General features: G+C 39.8%; 2 protein-coding genes across 3 annotated transcripts in view; both read right to left on the reverse strand.

Annotated features, from left to right (window-relative positions):
- Positions 1-13,106, reverse strand: part of necab2 (N-terminal EF-hand calcium binding protein 2) — a 137,757-nt gene extending 124,651 nt beyond the window's left edge. For both annotated transcript variants that reach the window (XM_063477723.1, XM_063477721.1), the window contains exons 1-2: positions 12,745-13,106; positions 8,530-8,554 (exon numbers count right to left, since the gene is read on the reverse strand). In XM_063477723.1, coding sequence (XP_063333793.1) covers positions 8,530-8,554; positions 12,745-13,071 — 352 coding nt within the window. In that variant the 5' untranslated portion in view covers positions 13,072-13,106. The remainder of the gene's footprint in view (positions 1-8,529; positions 8,555-12,744) is intronic.
- Positions 13,107-14,695: 1,589 nt separating this feature from the next.
- hydin (HYDIN axonemal central pair apparatus protein) overlaps positions 14,696-27,370 on the reverse strand; it is a 61,926-nt gene continuing 49,251 nt past the window's right edge. The window contains 26 exon segments of the mRNA XM_065471465.1: positions 14,696-14,809; positions 14,811-14,993; positions 15,185-15,309; positions 15,312-15,399; positions 15,507-15,683; positions 15,685-15,739; positions 15,825-15,862; positions 15,864-15,993; positions 16,277-16,440; positions 16,491-16,587; positions 16,623-16,753; positions 17,390-17,530; positions 17,532-17,613; positions 17,743-17,801; positions 17,803-17,847; positions 18,106-18,270; positions 18,351-18,437; positions 18,472-18,574; positions 18,576-18,689; positions 20,789-20,880; positions 21,693-21,922; positions 22,886-22,982; positions 23,154-23,349; positions 23,500-23,648; positions 23,756-23,979; positions 24,175-24,379. Of these exon segments, the coding sequence (XP_065327537.1) occupies positions 14,696-14,809; positions 14,811-14,993; positions 15,185-15,309; positions 15,312-15,399; positions 15,507-15,683; positions 15,685-15,739; positions 15,825-15,862; positions 15,864-15,993; positions 16,277-16,440; positions 16,491-16,587; positions 16,623-16,753; positions 17,390-17,530; positions 17,532-17,613; positions 17,743-17,801; positions 17,803-17,847; positions 18,106-18,270; positions 18,351-18,437; positions 18,472-18,574; positions 18,576-18,689; positions 20,789-20,880; positions 21,693-21,922; positions 22,886-22,982; positions 23,154-23,349; positions 23,500-23,648; positions 23,756-23,979; positions 24,175-24,379 (3,291 nt within the window).

Below are 27,370 nucleotides of genomic sequence, written 5' to 3' on the forward strand. Positions count from 1 at the left end.
AGGAATCAAGCTGTTACAATGGCCCAGGAAAAGTCCAGACCTCAACCTGAGTGAAATGCTGTGGTGGGATCTTAAGAAAGCAGGACAATGTAAAAGACTTCAAGTTATTGCTGCAACATGTGGTTCTGCAATCTACATACTGTCATTTTACCATAGCAACACAAATGTCATGGTAAATGTAGCTTTTTAACATGCTAAAAATCATTAAAGGGTGTCTCTAAACCTAAACCAAAATTACTTTCTAACCCAAGTCCAACCAAAGAACCTGTAAAAATGTAAAACTGAAAGCCTGTCTCATGCTTAAGAGTCAAGATTACTCAAGAGCAAAAAGGTATCAAGAACAATATGGAAAGGAGTTTATAGCTCAAATTTGAAGTCGAACAAGCCATTGGAGCATCAGTTATAAACATCCGTCTTGATATATGCTTACCAAACACTTTATTAAGAACACATACAGTTGTGGTCAGAAGTTTATATACAGTTTATGGGCATGAATGTCTTGGAGATTTGGGGCTTTTACTGGTTTCTTTGAACTCTTGGATGTCTCTGTCCCTTCACAAATTGCACCTCAACCAGATTCTTTTGTAGCCATCAACAAGCTTCTGGCATAATTCTGACTGGATGTGTGATCACTCTTCTTGTAAGATGTTCATTTAAATTGGTGCCCTGCTGTGATCCTCAATTGGATAAGAGGAAGGAAGAAACTAAGGATGGATGGATGGATTTCTTGCACTGACCTAGCTTTTAAGCATTGCCCACAAACTTTCAATAGGGTTTCGGTCAGGGCTTTGAGAAGACCATTACAGAAGCTCAATGTTAGGTTGCTTTATCCATCCCCAAAACCATTTTATTGCGCATTTGGGATCATTTTTCTGTTGGAACACCCAACTGTGTCCTAGCAGTTGATCTGAGATAAAGTTGGAAAATTTGGAGGTGATCCACCTTATTCATTATTCCATCCACTTTGTGAATTGTGCCAGTAACCCTGCAACAAGACAGCTCCAAAACACCACAGGTACAGTGTTGCTAGGTCTGAAAGCCTCACCTTTATTCCTTCTGACATACCTCGTGTCATTGTGTCCGGATAGCTCAATCTTTATCTTATGTGTTCATAAAGCTTTTCTCCACATTTTCAGGAACAGGGGCTTTCTTCTTTGTCGACATCCTCCCAGTCTGTGGCCACATAAAACCCAGCATCACTCTATGCAGTGATGTTGGTGTTCCAGCAGTTTCTAGTTCATGTCTATCTTGAGGCTTGGTGGTCTCTGGGCTATTCCTAAACATCCTAATCACTTTCCTCAGGTGACACTTTGGATCTTCTTTCAGACCTTGGCAAAGTGGTTACACATTCAAAGAATTTGCATTTAAGTAAAACTGTTTGAGATGATGCTCCTGGAATCTCCTTGTGTAAATGCTACAGTTCTCCTTAGATCTTCACTGAGTTCCTCAGACTTCCCCATTGGTCTAAATTTTGATCCATCCAATGAGTGCTGTCAAAAAATATTTTTTGCAAAGATGGAAAGTTTGCAAAGAGGAAAGACCAGTTTTAATCGATTATGATGACTAATGAGAAGTTGATAGGCCTTAAGCTTGCAAAGTAAAAAGACACTGTAGGACCTTTAGCACCACTTATTAAAATCCTATGTGAGACTTAATTAGAAAATTAATTAATCAGGGATCAATATGGGACCTGTTCTGCAAGGATCAGCAATTCATGTCAATAAAAACGTAATCTTAATATTTATAATTGCAGTAGATTGTCCAAGTGTCCCTAATGAAGTGCTTTATGAAGTAGCAGTGAAATGAATAATACAACCCATCATCTCTTATCACATACAAACACTGAGGTGTTCATGAAATGGTGATTTCATGAACATGATTCCCGTTAAAACTGAACGCTGAGCACAAATCATTTAAAATAGTGTGATTTTAATTCATAAGAGAAAAAAAAGTCTCATTAGCTGGCAGATGGTCTGCTGATTTACCAAATCACTAACAAGCAAATTCAGCTTTCACGAAGGTTGAAGTGTCAGTGTCAGGTTCCCCAAATGAGCTTGATTTCTATTCAGCTACAATGACAGAAAAACTAGCGAAGAGACAGAAAATTTAGAACAGATCCACAGGTGGTCTGACAGGAGGAGGTGATGTACAAAGCCAGGGAAAACTAGGTTCTCCAAGCAAATTATCAACAAAATGAAGAAGTCACTTTAATTAATGCAACTATGTTTGGCCACACTGAGCAGCTGCACCCTTCTATTTGCTTTAAGCTGTAATGTTGTAATTCTGTCTAGCCTTGACAGCACAGATAAACAAGCCTCCCTAAACTCCTTCTGCTTTCTGTCTTTATGTCAAACACTGTGATAATTAGCAGATGGCTGATGAGTCACGAGGCGAAAAAAAAAAAAAAAAAAAACCCTAAAAGAGCTAAATGCTGAGAGCACATACACAAAACTCCTCCATGTTTCACTAGTTTATGTATCCAAGCGTCAAAGTGTCATGAAAGAGGTTTTTTCCTTAATTAAATCAGGTGACGTGCCCATGGTTCATCTACACAGGTGCTGTCATTTACAATGTCTGATTAAACTTCTCCTGAGCGGTTGAAGAGCTTTAAGAAGGACAAAGAAAAATGAGTGTACATGCTGTCCTGCACGCATTCCTGACACTTCTACAGTCTTTTAAGGTTTTTACATAATTCACAATCAAACACCCAACTATAGAAAATAAACCTAAATGACAACTAGGTCTGTGCCATATCATATTCTCTAATATAATACTGGTATACATTTTTAGGTGATATATAAAAATGTCATAATGCAATATCATTGCTATAGCAACACCGTGCATTTAAGTTTCCAATGCGCTTAACAACGATTCAAGCCCAGCAATGTCTGACAGCAAGAGATGTCAGCCTCCAATGATAATTCAGTACCTAAAAAGATAGCTACTTCAACAACCTCTAACAAAGCACAGCAGTTTTTACAAATGTGCAAGAAAATTGTTCCTGGTAAAAATGGAAACAACAAAAATGTTTTCATCACTTGAGGCAAAAAGACTATCAAGTACAACCAGGCTTCAAAGGAGGAGATACGAGTAGCCCAAATGTAAACAAATGATTCCACCATGTGCTAGCACTCACTAGGTGCATTTACTACTTGAAATTGCTATTTGCACTCCATATTTTAAGAAGGGCAAAGAAAACATGGAAATCATGATGTGGTTGCATGGTGGCAAAAGAGGGATTTAAAGAGCTAGTTAAAAAAATTTGACCCAATGTCCAGCTGGTAGAAGGTAAGGTATGAGGTAGAAAATATTTTTTCTGTGGGCATTTAGAATCACCAGTTAACCTGACCATACTAAGTGCATGTCCTTGGACTGTGGGAAGAAGTCTGAGTATTCGGAGATGCAGACATGCATGCAGACAAAGGCAGAATATGTAAACTCCACAGAGAAAGGCCTTGGCCAGATGGTGGATTCAAACCCAGTACCTCCTTGATATGAGGCTAACAGTGCTAACCACCGTGCTGCCTCCTACTACCAATGCAGAATGTATACAGCAGGGAATCACTGCGATGTCTGGGAGTTTTTATGCCATTTAGTGTTTAGTTAGCAAGTGTTTGCAGTGCCTGATTCGCAAATTACCATTGACCACAGCAATCTGCATGAACCGAAGCAATCACAAGGAGGTTTTGTTCAGGTCGCACCCTCCTCTGCCAGCTAGCCAGAGAATACACATTGTTCCCAAGCGACCAGGGGCTGCCGGGTGGTCATGAATCGGTCTCTGTGTGACTGAAGCTTATAAACTCATTTGATGAGCTGGTTAAGCAAAACATTGGGAATCAGTCAACTAAACCAAGACCTTAAGTTCTGAAAATGATCAAACACTCTTAAAGCATTTTATTAAATATTAAATGACATGTTCTGAATGGTTCCAGCTTCACAGTGTGCACTATAATTGGATGGATGGACTGATTGTGTCTTACCACTGGTTCACTGTGTGTTCATTAATTCACCAGAAAAAAAGACAACAACAGGTTCCAACAAGTGAGTTTCGTATAAACTAGATTTTAAATGAGGGTCTCTCAGAAACAAAAGTCAGAAGATGAAGGCCTAGTTCTAGTTAATATTCAACTTCAATGGTGCAGAGACCAAAGTACAGAAACGTCGTCAATCTCTGTTTTAGGGGGAAAAAACAGCGCCATCAGATGTGATATTTTATCTTATCGTGTTGTGATTTTAAACACATCTGAGGGCTCGATTGTACCTGAGGAGACACTGGACAGCTTTGTCCTGGTTAATGCTGAGAACCTTAATAAAGTTTTCTCCACAGTGAGACCCACCACATGTCTTTTAGATCCAATCCCCTCTTCACTTTTTAAAACACTTTATGGATTTTTTGAAGCTGAGCTTTTATACATGATGAATTGCTCTCTTCAGTTGGGTGTCTTCCCTGCTGCCTTTAAAATGGCGGTGGTGAGGCCCCTTCTGAAGAAGAGCAATTTGGATTGTAATGATTTTAATAACCACACACCTGTATCCAACTTACCATTTTTAAGTAAAATTTTAGAAAAACTTGTTTTTACTCAGATTAATGATTTTTTGAATGATAGACAGATCCTGGAGGTATTTCAGTCTGGATTTAGGGTGAACCACAGCACAGAGACTGCTCTCCTAAAGGTTTTAAATGATCTTAGATGTAACTGGGACTCCCAAAAGCTCTCAGTCCTGGTGCTACTGGATCTAAGTGCAGCCTTTGATACAGTAGACCACGCTATTCTTTTAAATAGACTGAAACACATGGTGGGCCTCTCTGGTGCTGTACACAACTGGTTCACTTCCTATCTCTCAGACAGAACTTTTATGGTGAGTATGGATACATGCTCCTCTAAGATCCATAAAATGACATGCGGTGTGCCCCATGGGTCAGTTTTAGGCCCTGTACTTTTCAATTTGTATATACTCCCTCTTGACGGTGTCATCAGGAGGCATGGAGTGAACTTCCACAGTTACGCTGATGACACTCAGCTGTACATCTCCGTGTCTCCTGATGACACCAGACCAATGGATGCCCTTTTTAACTGTATTCTAGATATAAAATCTTGGATGGCAGAAAACTTTTTACAGCTTAACCAGGACAAAACTGAAGTTTTAATCATTGGTCCCGAGGCTCAGAGAGAGAAACTCCTGTCTAAATTACAGGCATTTTCACGATGTCCCTCACTACAAGCGAAAAACCTGGGTGTTATTTTTGACTCTGAGCTTGGTTTTATCCCACATATTAAACATGTAACCAAAATTGGATTTTATCATCTAAAAAATATAGCCAGAGTCCGCCCTATTCTCTCTCGGGCCAACACGGAGATGTTGATGCATGCTTTTATTACCAGTCACATTGATTACTGTAATGCCCTGCTCTCTGGTCTTCCCAAAAAGAATATTTCACCTTTACAACTTTTACAAAACTGCAGCTCGTGTGCTGACGAAGACCAGAGGGCGAGCCCACATTACACCGGTTTTGGAATCGCTGCATTGGCTCCCCGTGTGTTTCAGGATCGATTTCAAAGTTCTTTTATTGGTTTTTAAATGTCTTAATGGTCTTGGGCCTTCTTATCTCTCAGATTTGCTTTTACCATATGAACCCTCGCGGACCCTGAGGTCCTCTGATACTGGCCTTTTGATTGTTCCTAAAGTCAGGACACATACTCACGGAGAGGCAGCTTTTCAGTGGTATGGTCCTCGTCTGTGGAACAGCCTGCCGGAGGAGCTCAGGGCTGCAGAGAACGTACATGTTTTTAAGAACGGGCTCAAGACCCATCTTTTTAATTTAGCTTTTACCTAACGCTTAGTGATAGTGTTTCCTCACCTGGCTCATGTGCGCCCAGCCCAATTTTACTCTTTAAGCGTGTGTGTGTGTGGGTGTGTGTGTGTGTGTATCCATGATCATTTATGTTAATGAGACTGTGGGGAGTGAGGGCGGGGTGGGGTGGGGTGGACTGCTTTTAACCATGTAAAGCACTTTGTGCTACTTTTCTGTATGAAAAGTGCTTTATAAATAAAGATTGATTGATTGATTGTATGATAACTATGATATTTAGGGTAAGGACCAGGTTTAAGAAAAATAGAGTTGACTGCGTAATCTAACTGCTTTGTTTCTGTAACACAGTTCCAGGATTTCATCAAACCTACAGTTAATCAAACAAGAAGGTAAAAGGTAAATCATGGAGGTTAAAAAATATGTTTGAATACATGTTTTTTTTAATTTTATTTTATTTTTACAAATTTCAAGTTTAATTAACTTATGTATTAAATTAGTTGACTTTTTTTTCCCCGTGTGCTACAAATCGAAATGTCATTAAGTGAGAAAATACAGACAATACCTGATTAAAACAGCGTCTCTGGATTACTATTTCATAACATTTCTATTTCACAGTCTAAACTGCAGCAGTCTGATGGCATATTAAAGGTGCTGCTGCAAGTGCAAAAAAGTGAACTAAGAGCTGTCAAATGATGTAACTATTTCAGAGCCTTATTGGCTGCTGAAACACTCCACCGACTGCATAACAATGCCTGTGTGTCAGCCCTGATAATGCCACACACACACACTTACTCACACACACACAAATAAACAGCACTTCTAAACAGGCTTACGCATACTGATGCACACATGCTCATATTATACATTAACAAACACAAAAGTTACTCACCAGTGCTTGTATTTACCGTAGATTCGGATGCATAAAACACAACACACAACACACACGTGCACACACACACACACACTACCCAGCTTGTAGCAACTTCTGCAGCTTGGGGGCAGCGATACCAGCTGTGAACTCTGCACTATGAATTTAAAGACAGAATTCAGCAAATTGAAGCTCAATTACTGCCATGTTGCGAGATATATGATTCATATTCCCTCAGTCCTCTCCTTATTCACTTTTCTCTGCTCCTCTTCTTTTTAGACTCTGCCCCCCGCCTCTCCTTATGCCAATCTCTCTGTCCCTGCACCTTCTTTTGTAATCCAACAGTTTCCTCCTTTCCCCATTAGCATTTCTCTTCTCTCACACTTGTTAAAACAGTTCCCCGTTCTTCTCCCAGGAGAGAGGAGGAAGGCTAAAAATAGCTGTTCCTGAGCTTACTGGGTTTTTTTTGTCTCTAACCTGTATTCCATACATCAGATAACATTTATCCTGAACAACAACCACTCAACATCTTTGTTCATGACTCTTCTCTGGCACTGCAGCAACTTCCCAAACACACCCCCACTTCTGCCTCTTTACAGACATTTGCAGATGTGTGTGTGTGTGTTTGGAGCTGCAACAGAGTTGCTGAGACATCAAAAAGTTGCCACAGACTGTTTGTGATGAAAAAAATGCTGCTAAATGGCTAAAACGATTTCTGTGCTCAGGATAAAATCAGTGTGAACTGCAAATGTAAATATGCCTTAAATGCTGCTCTGTATCAGAGCAGTTGGTGATTAAGCAGTGCGAGCATTTAAAATGTTGACAGCTGATGCCACAGGCAAAACTGTTTCTGACACCAGAAATCATGGCAGTTAGCACCAATCTATACATAAATAAACGGATATGCTAGGGTGAAGACAAATGAATAATCGGCTCAGATGACAGAGAAACCCCCCACTTCCCTCCCACACATACACACACATATACTGGAAGAGCAAATGGCCATCTGGCTGCTATTAAAAGCTAAACTTTTTATGCTGTTTCCTCATTAGTTCAATTCTTTTTGCCAACAACACAGCGACAGGATAAAACGGGCATGGAAGAAGGGGATGAGATACATAAAACAGAAAAAGAAGAGATCAAAATGAAGAGGAAGAAAGCAGTGCATGTGATGCCATGGGGCATAAACAAACTGCTCACTGGCAAAGCTACACAGTAAAATAAACTTCCCCTCAGAAAGCGCTTTAATATCCCAAAATGCTAAAAATATTGCTGCAGCTCAGACAGCAGACAGACAGGGTTTGCCACTTTCCCGGTGTACAAAAGGCTTCAGACCGAGAAAACATCAAGGCGCTGTTGTGTGAGCAGGACAAAATAATTCAGGAACAGGTTGTTCCCACTATCGGTTCAATCCATTTTTGTTCACCCTGGGAACAAAACTGCTGATCCAAACTATTTGAAAATAAGATAGAGTGGACAGCAGCATTTTTGTGGTCATACAATGGATATTTCATTGCTTCTTGACTTTCATTGCAACAAAAACAATGAGTATATATAGAATCCTGAATTGAAATCTGTAGGGAAATTCAATAAAATGTAACTTTTTAAATATTATTTGGGGGAAAAGTCAGCAAACATTTTAAGCAGTTTTAATCAGAACTCAGTGGTGCTTATTTAGTTTATACTTCAAAATCCCTTCTTAAATAAGATGACTGCCAAATGGTAAGAAAAGGACTTTGTTATAACTGGAACAGTCAAAGGAATCAAAAATGCAGGGGGTTGTCGAATAATATTGCATGCTATATGTAAGACAATAAGTCAGGTTATATTAATGAATAATTCCACTTACCATCTTTGTCAGCTCTTCTGAAAATCTGTGAACAGAAAGCAAAACAATGACGTCAGTAAGAGTAATTGTGTCCGCAGTAATTTGCATGAGGTATAAACAGGAACACTGGACCATTTCAATTCTAAACTATTTGCAAGTCAATGCAACAAATCAATTAAAAAACAATTTCTAAACTATGGTATTCAGTGGAAGCATTACACACAAAAGAGAACAGGGCCCAGTACTGAACCCTGAGGAACGCACTGGAATTTTCCTGAAAATTACTGAAATTGCTTTAAATGAATATCAAGGTCGAGGTCATTGTGAATTCAGAAAACTAATTTCTGGTCAATAAATCATACAACAATGATGATGAAGGTCCATACATATTTTTATAAAAAAACAAATTATGAAAAAAGGAAATAAATCATTATTTTCATTGTAACAAAACTTTGAACAAAAACAGTTTTTTGGCCAGTCTTCAATGCCGTAATCTACGTGCAAAAGATAAGACTGGGACCATGATTTCCATTTGTTCAGCTAGTGAACAGATAACATTACACGAGTCTGGAAAAAATGAATGAAAACTAAAACTCTGCTGAATTGTGGAAACATAGGAGCAGTTATTCTAAAGTGAGTAAGAGAATGACTAATTCTCTCTCTGCAGCAGAACAGAATCCAGACAGCGAATAACTGGTAATAGTAATAATCAGTCTACCAGTCAGTGTTTTGACTTTTACTTCCAACACAGCCATTATAAGAGAGCTCTGCAGTCCATACACTGAATCCACACAAAGGCTGAATCTGGCACACAAACACACTTTGAAATAAAACGTGTCTAAAACCAGTTAAGGTGCAGTGGTGTGCGATAAGGGTTTGTTAAGAGCCGCAGAAGTGAAAAGTTTATTAGTGCGTAAGAGGATGAAAACATGCAGACACACAAAACGAAGTCACTGATCTGTAGCTGATTGATGATTACTTGCTGTGTGTTTGTGCATCACAGTGAGCTAATTTATAGCTTGAGTGAAAGCTCCTTTCCCTATGTCAGGACTGGTACTCTCATAAGCGTTTCAGAGTGCGATATGAAGTGATCATACTGAGGAGTGCCAGAATTCAGCACAGCGACGAATTGAAAAACACAGGTGAGGGAGGCACAAACAATGAAATAAGGCAGGCAAGACAGAAAAGAAGAAGACAGTATTATTAATTCTGACTGTGAGAAATATAACCAAATTTTTTAAGGCACATTTTGTTAGAAACTATAACTACTAAAACATATGGAAGGAAAAGAAACTGATTCTGTAGGAGGAAAGTGCTTTTACTGGGAGAATAGGGACTCATTTTCAAAGGTATCCACAGTGGCTGAGAGAGACAAGAAAAGATAGATGTTAAAAGGACCTGTTATGTTCATTTCCAGCTTCATATCTTTATTCTTGACTCTGCAGTAGTCGCAACTGCATGCACAATTGGTTTTTTTTAATCCTCTTTTAAAAAATTTAATTCTAGCCTAAAGCTCCCGTGTTCACCCACTAACTAAAATAAAATGAATAGCTTTCTTTTGAATGGCTGCCCCTTAGAAATAAAAGATTGGAGGAGACTGTGCTCACAGCAAGATTTATATCCCTCAAATGAACAAATCAGGAATGGAAGCTCTCACTGATATCATATGGACCTGGGAGTAGAAAAAACTGAGTTTTCAGGGAGATCTGAAGCCTGGCTTTTGGATTACAGTGATTAGTTGCCCATAATCTGACCTCGTGATTTGAAATTTTGGCCATGTTTAATCTTAACTTACACCATGCATTATGTGGATGGGATTTGAATGTGTGAAGCAGGAATATTTCTTTTAATCACATTTGAGAACAGAACTGCAGAAATATTTATAAATGGTCTTCTGCAATAACCTTTGCAACTGCCAGGAAAGTTCTAGACTTACTTCATACTTTCACCAATAACGCTTTATGTAAATGTCAAAAGAAAAATTTCACTGTTTAAATCAGAATGTATTAAAATGGATGAGCAACCATTTTGATTTCTTCATGGTCTGGCTATTTTTTAAGCAAAAAATGACAGCCGTTCTCTGTTTCCTGGTGCTATAATGTGAGGATTTTATGCTTTTCCTTATCATATTTAGCATATTTTCTTACATTAGTTAGAAATATATAAATGTTAATCAATCCATTAAATGATTTGTAGACTTAGGGAACAAATAATGAGTTTACAGTTAGTTGCAGCCTTAATTTTAAAGGAATCTAAATAGTGTGGTCAATAATCATGAATGCAATTTGAAAACTTGAGAAAAGGTCCCACTTTTTAGTGCATAAACTGATATATAGATTATTGCACTTACAAGCATGAGGCATGTTAAACTCTAAATAAGTGGTGCATTCACACAGCAACTGCAGCCATCTCAACAGGCCAAAGAGAAAATCATTAACTGCTGAGACGAGTGGCGTTCCAAATGACAAGCTGCTCTGCATTGTTCTGCTTTCCGGCTGCACCCTGGGGTGCACTCAACTCCACAGAAAAAGAGCCAACTCTGGAGCTACTGGAAACAAACAAGCTTGGAGAGGAGGCAAAGTGTTGCGATGAAGAGGCGGTGTTTGTGTGTTTTTGTAAAGAGTCGTAACAGAAACACAGAGTGAGAAGAAAACGAGCGACAGCAGAGGAGAGAAGATCCGGCAAAATAGAAAAAGAAGGCAGAGGAGAGTGTTGCATCCATCTCTAACCTTATTAAGAATGTATGTTTCTGGGCAGGGGGAGGGCAAGAAGGATATGGAGGAAATTAGGTGAGGAGAGAAGGGAAGGAAAAGGAAGACACAAAGGATGAAAGGAATTTAATGAATAGCGAGAAAGGTACAGTGGGGTTAAGATGCAAGCGAAGACTTGAACAGTAAAGGAAAAACAAGCAGGCTGAGGATCTAATGAGGGAAGCGCTGCCCGCAGGCACATGCGCACGTGCAGAGCAATCACTCAAACCTCTTTGGTCTCGACTTGTTCACCACAATAATAACGCTGGAGTCAATAATATTGGAAAATGAAGAAACGATTAACATTTCAACGTTGAAGACGTTGCAGAGGGCTCAAGAGAAAATGCCAGAATGAGTTCACAGCTGATATCAGGAAGTCAGCCACTCTGAGAGAGTATGGCAGATTTCTAACAGGGAGTAAGAGGGTTAAAAAAACACCACAAAAATGAAGCAATCCAACAGGACCTTTAATCAGAAAATGAAATATGAACACATACATGCATATACAATGAAAACGAAGCTCTCCTCAAATATAGACATGACTGCAGCACAGTGTTTTTGTTTGCTTGTTCACTTACAAACACTTTTACTGTAACATCTGTCTTAGCGGACAGTTGCTTGGCTCAAAGACGCAGCAAACTAGGCTACACCCCTCACAACATCTTTTACACACAAACACAGACAGAATGAGTTTACTAGGGTACTAGGATACATTGGTGCACTGGTCTTGATCATAATTAGTTTTCCATGGACCCCCTTCTTTACCACCCTATCAGATTATTTAGGTCTGGGTCAGGATTTTGCAGAAGCTGAACTACTTTCTCTTTTGTTTTTTACCCTAATAAAGCAGCATCAGCAGATCTCCTGGGGAAACATTTAGAGCGGCCAAGATGAAAAGTAACCTAATAGTATTGATGAGTTGACCCAAATCAGCACTGCGCTAAGTGCCACTTTTAATGCAGGAAGGCTGCTCAGTTATCAGCTGTCTGATAACAGAAAGACATTACATAGGGAGTGAGAATACTAAGCAGTGGCTGTAAGGAATGGATCAATAACAAAATGGTAGTAAGACCTTCTCATTAATAATTAAATAGCAGTCATAAAATTGGTGTGAGCGTAGCTACTGCACGTAGGACTGACAGTAAAGCCAGGAGTAAAAGTAAAGCTGCCTCTCGACTATAAATGCATGACTTTTATTGGTGATGAAGAGGTGAACAGAGAATATTGCTTAATAAAATGCAATAAAAGTACAGTGAATTTTTTGGGATGGGTCATTCAGGAAAGATATGTAAACTGAGCTCAGCGCGTTGAGGCTGCTCCCGGGCTTCCACATTCATCACCAAAGTGTCAAATCTTCCGCCTACTCTACCAAGCCACGAGTATCTGCGCGTAAGTGCGCACTGCACCGGTCCGTACGCGCTGGATGTCTTCATCCCCAGCACCCACCCGCCCTGCACCTGCCAACCCGGTGCATTTCCATACTCACATCCAAAATAACGGAGATGCCTCTCCGCGGTTCCGGAGCGAAGAACTGCTCCTGAGCCACGGCCACTTCCTCCTTACTGGAGGCGTACTCCCGGCTGGAGATGTTCTTGTTGTCGCTCATTTTGGTGACGATCCAGCGGACGAGCCCGTCGATTCCACCGGGCTGGGCGCCGCTGTTTCCGGACTGCGCTGCCGTTGCGGACTCGCTGTCCTGACCGGCTACGGGTTTCGGCTGCTCGCGGCTTTCTTGGGCTCGAAGTTTGGCTTGTTCTTTGTTCAGCAGTTTGTGGACTCCGTCCCTACAGTAGCGCGCTGCCTGCTCACACATCCTTTTGCTGCGGAGCGTTCATGCTGCGCTCTATGGGGGAGAGAGAACCCCCACCCCCACCCCAGCTCCCCTCTTACATCACAGCACCCACCCCAAATCACACCCACCCACCCTACAGAGCTACCCTATCTACCCATACGTGCTTGTAGGCACTGATATTTAACAGCTTTGGAGATTTAAGTGAGTTTATTGCACTTTTTATTTTAGTGTTATTATCAACGCTTTCATATTTATAAGTGCTAAAATGTCTCGCCTTCAGTGCTAATACTTTTCTTACTACAGTGTAAAAACACAGGACTATTTTTTCATGGTGTTGTAAAATAGCAAAGTTGCAGATCACTTTGAACTATCTGAATCTGACTGGAGATCGTGGCACAGTTTATTCCTTCCACAGTGACAACAGGAGGTGTGGGCCACCAGTCATGTGTGGCAATGGGTGGATCAGAGGATTTTCCTCATGGAGTAAAAAGGAGTCATTAGCGGATCAGTGTTATGTGAGAGCTCTAACCTTTGGTAATGAGCGACTCCCCCAGCTTTGCCCTTTCCGCTGTACTGTTGTCTTCCCCGTAATGTACCATGTGTTTAACAGCACGCAGGGCAGTCTGGATGAATTCAGTCACAATGCAAAGTTAACAAACAGGTTATTACCACAAGGAAGTAAAGTCAGGTATGTTGTACATCTTGCCCCATCGCTGGAACAGAAGAAAGGGTCAATCACTTGACACGATTGCCCCCATGTGGTAAAAAATGTGCAGTGACGTGCCTGGGCAAGTTTTATATGCAGGATGTATTGAGTTAATTATTAAATATTTACCAACAGATTTGTGACAGCTAATTATTTAAATCACACAAATACACAACACATTCTGGCTTGAACATTTTGGCAATTAAATGAGTAACATTCTACAGAAAAATAACAAAACATATGAACATCCAGCAATGAAGGCCTAATTTCTTAAGTGCATTCATGTTTACATCTATAGTCAATCTCTCTGCATGTGCACATGTCTCTAAGATAACTTAAGACCCTTCAGATAATAAACCCATGAGTAGGGCCTCCTGTGGCCCTCAGAGTGCCGACTGGAGATGATCAAGCTGCCTGACCATGGTCCTGGAGAGCCGCCTGGAGGAACCTCAAATGACACCAGGATTTTTTGGGTCTCTTTGGATTGAATGTTGCCCCTTTTTTGACAGCCAAATGGGAATTGTCAATCTAGACATGAGCAGGGTTCAAGTTACATCAAATCTGAATAAGAGATTTGTGTAAATGAAACACATAAATTGAATCGAAACATTTTATAGAAGCTGAAGATGTGAAAGCTGCATCTAAGACAAGCAGGAGTACAATTTGTCTAAACAAAAGCCAGGTTGCACCACTCTGCACACTGCAATCTGTTCCAGGCTAAATTTAAATCATCTTGCTCCATGTTGGCTGGCAATGAACCCAGTGTAAATATTTAAAGGAAATAAGCCTTAGTAAAGCATCCCTATTTTTAATAAGTGTATTGGCTGCCTGCAGGCTGTTTGTTTTAGAATGTTGTAACCATCTTCAGCTTTGTTGATAAGACATTTTTAACTTTCACTCTTTGTTCCGATTGTCTTATAGTGCCGACTTTTGTAAATTCTACTTGCTCTTTACCAAAAGAGAGAACGTGGTGGTCTGCAGGAACACATTCTTGAAGGGGATAATGACGTTCCCAGCGGCTTTGATGCTGAACAGGCCTTGAGGTTTGGGTGGGGAGACAGAACTCTCGTAGGGGAAAGATGTATTCACCACCAATTACTGAAGACAGCCGTAGCTGGCCTCTTATTTACCCCAGCTGATAAGGCTTGAAACAGACCTCCATGCTGGCCTTTGAGCCTGAAGGGAAAACTGGTAATGCGCTGACATTCTTGTCTATAATAAAGGCTGGACGGTCAGTCTGTAGGACAGAGATAACACAAGGTGTTTGCATGACAGCAAGTAAATCAACTTTTTGTGTTGACGAATTACAGAGAGCAGATAACAAGGAAGCCTCGGTGATGAATGCTGACACTGACCACATGTACAGTACTGTTGCTAGAATAAATGTACAGAAAGGGAAGAAAGGGCTATTGTTTTTCCACTTTTTACCTTGCAGTAGTACTCGGTTTTGAAGCGTGAGTAGTTGTTAAACATTACAGTGACAGAGTGGCTGCTGCCCAGCAAATTATTGAAGTCCACAGATTGCTTTGGTGGTGGGGGCAGAGCTCTGAGTTGAAGTGGCCCAGCTCATTGCTGAACAAAGTTAGACGGGCAGTAGACTCACCTGGATGCAGAGGCATGTAATGAACAGTCAAAAAAAAAACCTGTAAAGAAAAGACACACACACACACACACACACACACACACACATTATGCCCGTAAGAGTCACACAGTTTTTTTTAATGTGATGGCAGATGTACTCATTATCTACCTTGGACGGTCCTGGCACACTGTGCTGAGGTTGGACGATGATGCCATGACATTTACACTCAGTAGTAAGGCAGGCTGTCTGGGTCAGAGGGTTCTTTACTTGAATAGTGGCCAAGGCCACCTGACAAACAGGTGTCCCCAGCTTGATGGTGGACAGGACTCCTGGAGATGTTGCCTTTGAAGATAACGAGGTAGAACAAATACTCACCTGTCTCATCATTAATGAATGTCACCCAAAGGATGAAGATAAAAGGATGATGTGAGAACAAGGCTAAAAAAAATAGTTATCCAAGTCTGGATGTGTATGCTTGAGTGAACCTTGGTATTATACTGTCCCTGTGTGTATGTTAAAAAAAAACCAAAAAACCAAAAAAAGCATCTCGTAGTCCCTCTTAGCATGGGCAGGGACATCAATAAACTTGATTTCCTTGAGGGACACTGTAGCATCTGGCTTGTCAGGCTTCACTGTCTCTAGACGCACAAGGAACCTGAGAACACAGATGAGGACACTCATGGCTCTGTTATACATCTGTTGCATAATTTGCCAGGAACTATGGATTTCTATATTAGCACCGAAAAAGCTTTGCTTAACTGGGATCATTTCCTAGTTACACTTTTTACTTTCTGCAAGAAAATTTCAACATGTAAAATTTTGTGTGTTCATCTCAGTTTAGACAACACAGTTGAAACTAGTTGGTGATTTAGCTGCTAAAGAGAGAGATATCACTTAAGAGCAGCTCAAGTGTATATAGTTCCCGACTAAGTGTTTACCCCTGTTGCCTAGAGAGCCAGTTGTGCACAGGGAGCAACAGTGTGTGGTGAGTTTTAGCAGGTAGGTCATGCACAATAGTGTTCTCTGCCACAGGAGGATCGGCAGCTCCCTGCAAGGTGTACAGCACACCTGTCCCATCGGGAAAGGCAAAAAAGGCAGATCCCTGAGGCAAGAGAAAGGATAAACAGAGATTAATTAATTTTTTATAGTTACATAGATAGTGTTATTATCTGTAACCTTTTCAATATTTAAAAGTATTAAATATACCCAGTTTTTTAAAAAAAAATGATAGATTGTGTTTAGATGATGGCTCTTCTACCTGGTGTTTTTTCCAGGAGCAGTCACAGTCATAGATCGGTAGAACTCCAATGCTTGCCCTCAATGACAGGTTTGATGGTGCAACACTGGATTGTGGGGTTGAGGACAGACAGGGTCTGTGTGTGGGAGCCACAAACTGGACACACAGAGCTCACCACCTGGACACAGAGACAAGGTGATAACAATTACTTGATCAATATTACAAAGGTTATACTTACAAGGTCATTATATCATCTTGCTACATTGGATGTTGTCAGCAAGAGAAATCTGACCAAATGTAGGGTTTTATCCCAAACACAGAAATTAATCTTTGCAATTATGATAAAATCAGATTATCTGTAACTCATTCTCAAGATAACATAAGATGAGAAATTTCCTAAAGCGTTTTCTCAGAAGTACTCAGCTAATTGAAACTGACTAATAGTTTTTACAAATCCTTAAATCTGTCAGCAGCTGCTGCCTGTTCCAAATGAGCCGAATCAATGTCTCTCATTACCCGATGCTGGCCTCTAACCATTCCTACAATGAGTCAAGGAGTCACAGTGCTGACAAGGCACCTTTTAGATTTTATTCCCTCTGGAAAAGCCTCAAAATCAATACCCAGATAACTAATCTTTTAGCTTTGTTGAGTGTAAAAAGCTTTCAGTTACACTGTTGTATCTGTGATACATTCAAAATAAAATCATCATCAACTCAAAACAGCAAATATGTTATTGCTTTCATCATATTACTCAACACTGTCCTTTTCCCTTTGGCACAAATACAGTGCAGAATGGTGAAAAAAAGAGTCAAACCTCTTTGCTAGTGGAGGCCGCGATGCAGGAGCCAGTGACAGTGAGGGTGACAGGCGAAGAAGAACCCTCCACAAGGCAACTAAAATTCTCATATTTTGTGCCATTACTCAGCTCCACAGAGGCAAAAGTCGCTTGGAAAGGGAACCTCCATTCCTGGACAGATATATCCATTAGGTGGCATGATGCATAACTCTGCAGGAAAATCCTCTGTTTTCCACTTAAACCTGTTAAGGAAAAAAGCAAACAGGCAGAAATATATGCAGCTATAATATGTGAAGCATTCTGATAACTGCAGTAACACAATATTGATGTTTCTGAGTGAAGATGTGTTTGTCACTGCTGTCTAATCTTACTGGGCACCAGTGTCACCAGTATTCATCGTAACATTCTTCTTCCTGATCTGGGAACGTTGGGACTACAGCTCCAAAGTAGCTCTCTTCTAGCTGGACTTTGACATCCTGGTAGTTTTACATGAAATAAATTAAGACTATATGATATACAGAGCTAACATTAATCATTCTTGCTTATAATATAGCATATGGCATATATAGCAAGTCCTACTTTGTTATAGTAGTACTGTCAATATTCAGAATTCATTAGAACTTTTCTCTTTCTGTTTTAAAAGAAGTCTATGAAACTTTGTGAAACTGTGTGAAAACGTCCTCCCGATTAGACTTTCGACTACATGATTACAGTATCTGCATTTAACAGGCTACCTGGCAGGAACCTTGGATGGTCAGCAGGGGGTGCAGGAGTCCTACAAACTTCAGCTCCGCAGTGAAGGGAGGAATGCGCTGATGAGGTGAGAAATGGATCTGAACAGTACATGAACCCCCACTCGATTTCAGCGGCAGTTCACCTGCTGGACTGAAATATAGATCCTGGAAGACAGGGTGACATTAAGTGTTGCTTTAGTGGCCCGCTGTTTATGGTGCGTTGTCTGTGTTGTCTGTTTGCATACCTTTTGATTAACTGGTTTATCTGTGCTGAGCATCAGGGTGCACGAAAGGTACCAGAACCACCTGTTTTTCTATGGCATAATATTAGTCTTAATCCAGTTTCATTAGTGGTGCATATTCAACCAATGTTACTTACTATTGCACTCATGTAGTCTTTCTCCCCTTGATCTCGATGCCTTGGCCAAGTATGTCCACCTGTTTCGTGACACAGCTGTCTAAGGTGAAGGAGCGTTTCATGATACTGACGTGGCTCACGTATCTCCATTAAATCACCAGCCGACACAACATCTGGCTGGAAATTCATCTGAAGGACATCAGTGTTCTTGAACTGGCACTGGAGGCTGAGGAGTGGGAAGGCCAGAAAGTTAGTTTTAGACTGTCAAAATTTTTGAACTCATGTATTTTTAATACAGCAAAAACTGAGACCGTTAATTACAACATTAATTAATTGGGATGAGAAACAGGAAATTGAAAGACTCTATTGCTTCTGGATCCTCCGGGTGACGTAGCTTCCCTGTTGTGGGAAGCTTGAGACAAGATTATGTGACAAGTAGCTGCAGCCACTGTGAAGTGCATCGAACATCAATTATTCAGTTACTGGAATCAACTGGGAAAAAAAGTGAATGTGCATATGTTCCAATTTAACCACTATCCAAATGTCATGCATTGTGTTTGCTGCCCTCTATGAAAGGAATTAAAGACCAGGAGTTGGTCCAGTCAGAAAAGGTTACCAGCTAACAAGCCAGGCAAGAGTGTGAAAACAGCAGCATTTTGAAGAGCCTTTGCTTGAAGAACCTTTAAAATTTTTAACTGTATAATTTAATGAATGAATTGTCAAAAAGTGCTCATTTGAAAGTACCTAAAAACATATTTTGGGTCCTTTTTTATTTGTTTCTTTGTTTGGTTGCTTGTTTTTTAATTAAACTGTCACAGTGAACTGCTAAATTTGACTTGACTGACACTGAAACAGGGGAAAACCAAAGACTGACACACACCTGGTGTGCCTTTCGCCTATGCTCCTTAACACAAGAGTTGCCGGCTCCATGCCAGGACAGTACAAGAAGTACTTCCCAAAACTGAACTTGGCAAAGGAGAATTCAAGACTGGGTACTACAGCCTTTTATGTCAAAGGTAAATGTTGGCGCATGCTTCACCTAATGAGATAAACCAAGAGAGGGATATGCATTACAAAGAACTGCTTAGAAAGAAGAATTTGATATTGTCACAAGTGACAGGTTCAAACTGTTTACAGCTCAGCAAATCAGAAAAGAAATTGTTCAAAACTTAGTTCTACTAGATAATCTATTTTTAAGGTCTCACTGGAATATGGTAACGATTACAATAAAAATGATCACCTGAAGTGTAAGGTGTTTTCCTTTTTATTTTTTTCAATAGATAAATAAGGGTATACTCCAGTAACATCACACTCTGCCAGTATGAATTTTTATTTTGGACTAAATAATTGTTGCTGTTCCTTTAAAGCACATTACCTCAGTAAAAATCCACACTAGCTTCTCACTGAGGTTGCAAATGCTCTGGTGAAAAAAACATAGCAATGACTGTAACTGCTTCCCAGCCTCAATGCTAGCTTGTTGTGGTTTTGTAACCAAGTGCTGCTGCAGTGCTCTGGGAACTGTTAGTTCTAAGTTTACTTCTATAATGAATCTTGAAAACTTGGACACCAGAAAATTAAAGGTGGATTGCTCTGAAATCCCCACCTGTGAACACACAGGGTGTGTCATGTGACTGTCATGTTTTAAGTTCGCATTTAAAGGAAGCTGACTATAAATGTGGCTATGTGCTCCTGTTTCATTACAGTGTGCTGACCTTCCCAAAGTCCAGAGTTTCTTGGTGGTTGGGGACAATGTTTTTGAGGCCCCCCTCATAGTGAAACAATGTGACTTCTCTTCACCCTCACATATCCTTCACAGGAAGGTGTGAAGGACACTACTAATGGCAACCTGCACCAAAAATTTCACAACAAAATGCTATGAGGGAGAAAACAAAGCTATCTGTATATATGAAAGTATTTAAATTTAATTAGGTTCAGTGTCATTAACCTGTCTGTGGGGGGCACAGTGCCAGCCATGGGCCACAAAACACAAAATGATGAAGGAACCACAGAGAAATGCAAGGGGTCTTCCTCCCCATTCACAAGATTGACGGTCTATTCCACTTTTAGTCCTTCACAAGCACATGAGCACAATTCAAAATAACGTATAGAGTTCAATAGAATCACTCTTCAAAATAAACATAACCAATAAAAGTAAAATAAGAAAATACTAGGAAAGCGCACTGATCCCTGCATAAAATAAGGTTTTGATTTATTATGTCTGTATGTGTGTGTGCGGGGGTCAACTATATTTACCAACGAGCAGTTCCCCAAAGTCAAGTTGAGGTCTGCCGAGATAGGTGAGTGGTTCTCTAGCAGTGCCCACACTGGAAGGGAACAGACAGTGATGGGTTCTCAATCACAAAAGTCCAGAATGACTCCACTGCATCCAGCTGCTCAGCAACATATTCAAAACACATCTGCAGACAAGGACAAAGCAGAAAATCATACATGACTATTGCTTCAAGAAAAAGATGAAGAAGAGCTGTGAGACGAATAAAGATGAAGAAGAGCAGAGGAGTTGTGACAGAAAAAGTTGAAAAGAAGAGAAATAAAGATTGACTAATACAGCATACTGTGTGAGATTGGGAGAGATACAGTATATTATGAGACACAGTCACTGCTGTAGGGACTGAAGCTGTTTCACTGTGCGAATTTCCATTTTTACTTCTCTAAGGAGCTTGGAAAGAAAAACGTCTGGACTTCTTTAAGTTGCTTGAAGACGTTTCACCTCTCATCCGAGAAGCTTCTTCAGTTCTAGGGTCAAATGGTTCTGTGAAAGGGAATAGGGTGAATCAACTGTCTATGGTTGTATGGTATTTGGAGTTATAAGTATTTATATCTCATATGTGACCATTTCTAGGTGTTAGTTTGGCATTATATTATTAGGAAAATTAATATAGTGACTTTTGATAAGTATTTCAAAACTATACACCAGCCTGGTTCCATCATGTAAAATTTCAGTCTTCGCTACTTTTTTGATGGTTTACCTGTGGTGAAAAGCTAATATGAGGTCCACTAGGTGGTCACTCAAACCTCACCGCCTGGCTGCTGCTGTGGTTGGCCATTGCAAAACCTTCTTGGTATTTAAAGTTTACAGTCACCAAAATTCAGCACCTCATAATTACCTGTGAAAGATAATGTGGGCATTCAGGAAAGGGTACAAGCTTCTGTTTTACTAGATTACAAGACTTACAGTTCAAACGATCTCTGTCCTCCCCTCTGCTCATACCTTCTTCATCATCTTTCTGATCCATGACCTGCTGATGTTTTCCAGAGAGACGATTTCCTGATAAGTGTCTTGTCTCACTTGTATTGTGGTATCGCTCTGCTGGTTGTCCTTCACTTGCAGTGAAATTTTTGCCTTGACACTCAGGTGTCTGTCAGAGCAGAAGGTGATCTGGAACGCCACCTGTTCATTAACATTCAGCTTCAGGTTGGCTCTTTGCACCACATTATGCTCTGGAGAGGAAAAATGTCAAAAATAAAAAAATCGCTGTTTTTATTGTGCAGCATAAAAATGGAATATTGTTTTAAAAATCAAGCCAAATGATAGGCTGAAGATAGCTTCAAGTATATTTTCCATGCATTAATAGAAGTGGAAAAAACAGAAGAAACCAAGTCGACATCAATATATCAAAATAACTAAGGTGTCAGTAAAGAAAGTATACTGGTTTAAAGTGTACATGTGAACACTGGAATATGATGAGGCTAATTAATTACTATTATAGGTTTTTCACATAGAAAGCCTTACCCACTAGTTTTCAGTGCATTTGTTGAACTAACCCATATGGAAAAGAAATAGTAAAAACTTATATGATTTACTCATGAAAGTGGCCACTTTCTCATTACTTTCATATATTGTTTTAGTAAGTATCCAAAACATACAAGTTTCATTTATATAATTTTTCAAGGGATCTTATATCTGTTTTCACTCTTGTATGCTTTTCATACAAGTTTCACACAAGACAGATACAAACTTTATAAGATTTATATATATCTTTTCCATATGGGAAAATAAGATTAAATTTGATCTAAAGTGTTGCAGATAGTTCAGTTCAGTTGTGATCACCATTAGATGATACTGAGCAGGCAAACTTCACTGTCTAAAATGTTGGTGATTCAGTGAACAGGGTTGTATTAAAACTGTTTCAGCTTCGTTTTCAGAATGCCAAAGTAAAATGACTGTAAAAACACACTGTTTTCAAAGGCTGGCTTCTTTACTGTGCTGTTGCTACTCTGCATAATGTACCACAGTGAACAGGCCTTCATTCTGAACCTCAGTAATAACACTAACAATACTTAATGGGAAGGGAACAGGGCACAAATTAAAGTAATATTAACCTCTTTATTTGTGCATGAGCTCCGATTAATTAATTAAATGAAGAGGAGATGCAGTTTATTGTAGGCAGATTCAAGCTTTACCTGAGGGAAGCTGTGTGGAGTTAATGGAGATGTTATTACTCCCAAGACCAGCTTTGAGGTTGAACACAGCATGTTTATCCAGCATGTCAATCTGGACCTACACACAATTTCACAAAGTACATTTATTCACAAAATTCTACCAAGCCTGTGTGTTACGCTCATGAGTGCGTTGTAAAGATTTCATGTATTTATATCTTGGTTTTCTTGTATTTAAAGCAAGTAAACAGATAAAAAAATTGTAAGAACTGAACAAAGTATCTCATCTCACCTCATCTGGCACATTTCCATTGTTTAACAGCGCCAGAGACAGTCTATGTCTACACCCAACAAGTACCCGGCTGAAGTGCAACACTGGGCCTCCTTCAGTGTTCCTCAGAGCTGGCCGTACCGCACAAACACTGGGAAGAGTGCCTTATCCCAGAAGGTCAAACTGCAACACCTTGTTCCTAATGGTGGGTGTCATTCTGAATGCAGCAGAGTAAAGAAAGCATGGTGGCAGAAGTCAGCAGGAGCAAACAAGAGGTGCTACTACTAAGTAAGAGAGTGCCAAGAGAGGTGAATATCCATAGGAAGAGTAAAGACAACACCACAGTAGCAGTCACATAGTTGTTTACCTGCTACTTTCCTCCACTTGGGCCTCAAACACAGCACTGTATAACTGCATTGTTTGAGGTGTGAAGGTAACAACAGCAAAGGCGTACCACTGGCTGGGAAAGCTCAGTGTTGTTGTAGGCATATCAAACACCTCGATTTGTCCAATTAACTAAAAAATACATTATCTTTTAGATGATTTGATCAAATTTCTTTGTACTGTACCACAATGAGAGATAGTCCTGTATACATTTATCCATGAGACTTTAAATGCCTCACCTTGGGCCCAACACTTTTGATGGCTAAGATGAGCACACAGGGAAACTTGCTGTTGGTGGCGAGTTTGAAGCGAGCTTGGCTGGTTTGAATATTGTTGAAGATAAATTTGTTTTCATCCTGTACAAAGATGGATTCAGCATTGCAAAACTGCTCAGAGGAAAGCTGGCTACTGCTGGGGCACAGATGGTTTTCCTCAAAGATGGAGGCCATGTCTAACACTATGCCTGGAAACAAAAAGCGAAAACAGAGATAAATTATCCGTTAAAGCAACAGTAGTCAAAGAGCAATGAGCTTAAATTCAATGACAAATACCATTGTCATTCACTTTTACTTTTGATCTAGAGCCCTTTAAATCCACCTGCAGTAAGCACTGACTCTGGTCAAGTTCACCAATCAATTGAGAATCATACAGCTCTCACCTGGCTTGCATACTCGAGGCAGCAGTCTGTACAGTATGCATTGAGGATGGTCTGAGGGGTCACGCCCAGTGATGTCAATGAGCAAATCCTGGTTAAAGCTGCCTAGCTGTTCAGCTGCACAGTCCACTGTCACCAGCTGCTGAGACCCTGGCTGTAGGCTCCCAGTGCAGGGAGACAATGAGAATACACCCAGGCTGAGGTGAGTCTAGAATGAATGAACACACACACACACACACGGAAGAAAGAAGAAGAATGGAGAGGTGAGGAGAGTCCTGGAAAATGTTTGGTTACCAGGGTAACCGTGGTTCCTTGAAAAATGAGCACTGTGTTGTCAGAAGGAATTTGCATATTTTAATGAGACACTAAGCAAGCTTTCAACGAGAACAAAAATAACAAAATTAATCTAATTTAATGTCAAACAGCACAATCAGTGGATGGACTGTTTGTTTGGTGAAAAAAAGAGAAAAGGGAAACACCAAAGACAGTTTTGGTGTTTAAATATTTATATTATAAATATTTTACAAAACAATTAGAAAAATATATAAATATTTTTGTAATCAGATTCACAGACCTTTTCAAAGCACACACTTTGATTTGATAGTCATTAACAGGAACTATGGGGTTGAAACCAATGATATTAATCGTGGCTCAGTTTCTGTAATTACAGTTATTGTTTTTTTCTAATATATCTCAAAATCACTTTTTCTTTTTGTCCCTTGTTCTGCTGTAACAAGCGTGGGATTAAATAAAGACCTGTGTGTGATGCTGTGAAATAGTGTTTCTCTTGTGCAAAAACTCAAATGAGTTTGATCAATTAAAACACAAAAAAATCAGGATTGTTTTATGATTATTCATGATTTAATTACACAAGGCTGAATAATCTCAAAATGACGAACAGTGCAATTATTGCCGAAACAAATACACAGGATAACGTGCTATCCTCCATCACTGCTGTAAAATTCACCAACAGTTTCTCAATTGTAGAAAATTCTGGAAAGACTCTTGTGACGCGTTGGCACCACTAGACCTCCCTGAAAGGTTCTTTCCTGGTATTATGTTATGTGGACCTCTTAGACCAGAAAATAAGGACAAAAAAACCCAAAACAAAAAAACCCAAATTATTAGGATTACATTAACACTTAATCATTAACATTATGAAAACTATAATGCTTCAGCACTATAAACTTCTTTTCACGGACAACAGGGGAGGTATTTCAGAGTTAGTAGTGGGTCAAAATATCTCTTCATAATTAACTAACTCATTAAATCTCGGGAATACACAATTTTGAAAGCCCAGACAATATATTATCAGACAAACCTTTTTGACAGGAGAAAAAAAAATAAACAAATGTTTATATGAAAAAAATGAATTCTACTTAATGCCAGCTAAAAGAACGATTTAATTACTATACACGACTGGGCAGTATATATCTATATCTATAATAAAAACAGTATGAAGATTAGTAGTAACACAGCCTATTGTTACCAATCTACATTAGTACACATATTAACATCAAAACTAATAAGTAACCTAAACTACAAAATAAGCAATATGGAGTTTAAACAATCACATTTCCACACATGTCCCAGTCCTGAACATGCAACTGCTCCTTCCAAAATGTTAAATTCCTACAAACACATATTTAATAAGGTCAACTCCAAAATAACTGTGTTCAACCATTTCAGCTGACCTTAGACAAGATGCTGCACCTACTCTGGTTCATAGAAATATACCTGCTAAGTCCTGTGAATCAGCTGAGTAATTCAATTCAATTCAATTCAATTCAATTTTATTTATATAGCGCCAAATCACAACAAAAGTCGCCTCAAGGCGCTTTATATTGTACAGTAGATAGCACAATATTAAATACAGAGAAAAACCCAACAATCATATCATATGACCCCCTATGAGCAAGCACTTTGGCGACAGTGGGAAGGAAAAACTCCCTTTTAACAGGAAGAAACCTCCGGCAGAACCAGGCTCAGGGAGGGGCGGCCATCTGCTGCGACCGGTTGGGGTGAAAGAAGGAAAACAGGATAAAGACATGCTGTGGAAGAGAGACAGAGATTAATAACAGATATGATTCGATGCAGAGAGGTCTATTAACACATAGTGAGAGAGAAGGTGAAAAGGAAAAACTCGATGCATCATGGGAATCCCCGGCAGCCTACATCTATTGCAGCATAACTAAGGGAGGATTCAGGGTCACCTGGTCCAGCCCTAACTATATGCTTTAGCAAAAAGGAAAGTTTTAAGCCTAATCTTGAAAGTAGAGATAGTGTCTGTCTCCCGAATCCAAACTGGAAGCTGGTTCCACAGAAGAGGGGCCTGAAAACTGAAGGCTCTCCCTCCCATTCTACTTTTAAATACCCTAGGGACAACAAGTAGGCCTGCAGAGCGAGAGCGAAGTGCTCTAATAGGGTGATATGGTACTACAAGGTCATTAAGATAAGATGGGGCCTGATTATTTAAGACCTTGTAAGTGAGGAGCAGGATTTTGAATTCAATTCTGGATTTAACAGGAAGCCAATGAAGGGAAGCCAAAACAGGAGAAATATGCTCTCTCTTCCTAGTCCCTGTCAGTACTCTTGCTGCAGCATTTTGGATTAGCTGAAGACTTTTCAGCGAGTTTAGAGCCAAACAACAACCACCAACACACAGGTAACAGTCCAGAGGTACCTTGATTTATTTATTAGAATAATAAAGCACAACAAGAGCCCTGGAGAAATAGAAAAAATTACTAAACTTCTTGGCTTCTCCCCTGAAGTGATAGATAAGAATGTCCACCAATGGTGTACCATCCATCTAAGTAAATGGAATGAGACAAGAAAACCACAATGGGCTTCTGGAGTGAGATTTGGAAGTACAGGGACGCAGCTGATATCAACCCGTTTCAAGAACTTGTGTGGGATTATAATATTACCTTATGCCATGTTATACCCCTAATTAAAGATGGTGAAAATATTATGTAGTTTTAGTTTGCATGTAGAAAGTACATGATATGCAGAAAGGGTAGATTAAATTGTTCATATCATGTTAAAGTGAAATACAATTCAATTCAACAACTTAATTTGTTCTCGTTGAGATGACACGATACAATCTAGTAAGAGTGGTTAGTTGCTGAACTCACGGAATTGACATGACCGCATAAGATTTCAAACTGCAGGAAAATCACTGGAGTTATAAGAGGCAGAC

Source organism: Pelmatolapia mariae, linkage group LG7 (genome assembly GCF_036321145.2).
Source record: "Pelmatolapia mariae isolate MD_Pm_ZW linkage group LG7, Pm_UMD_F_2, whole genome shotgun sequence".
Taxonomy (NCBI): Eukaryota; Metazoa; Chordata; class Actinopteri; order Cichliformes; family Cichlidae; genus Pelmatolapia; species Pelmatolapia mariae.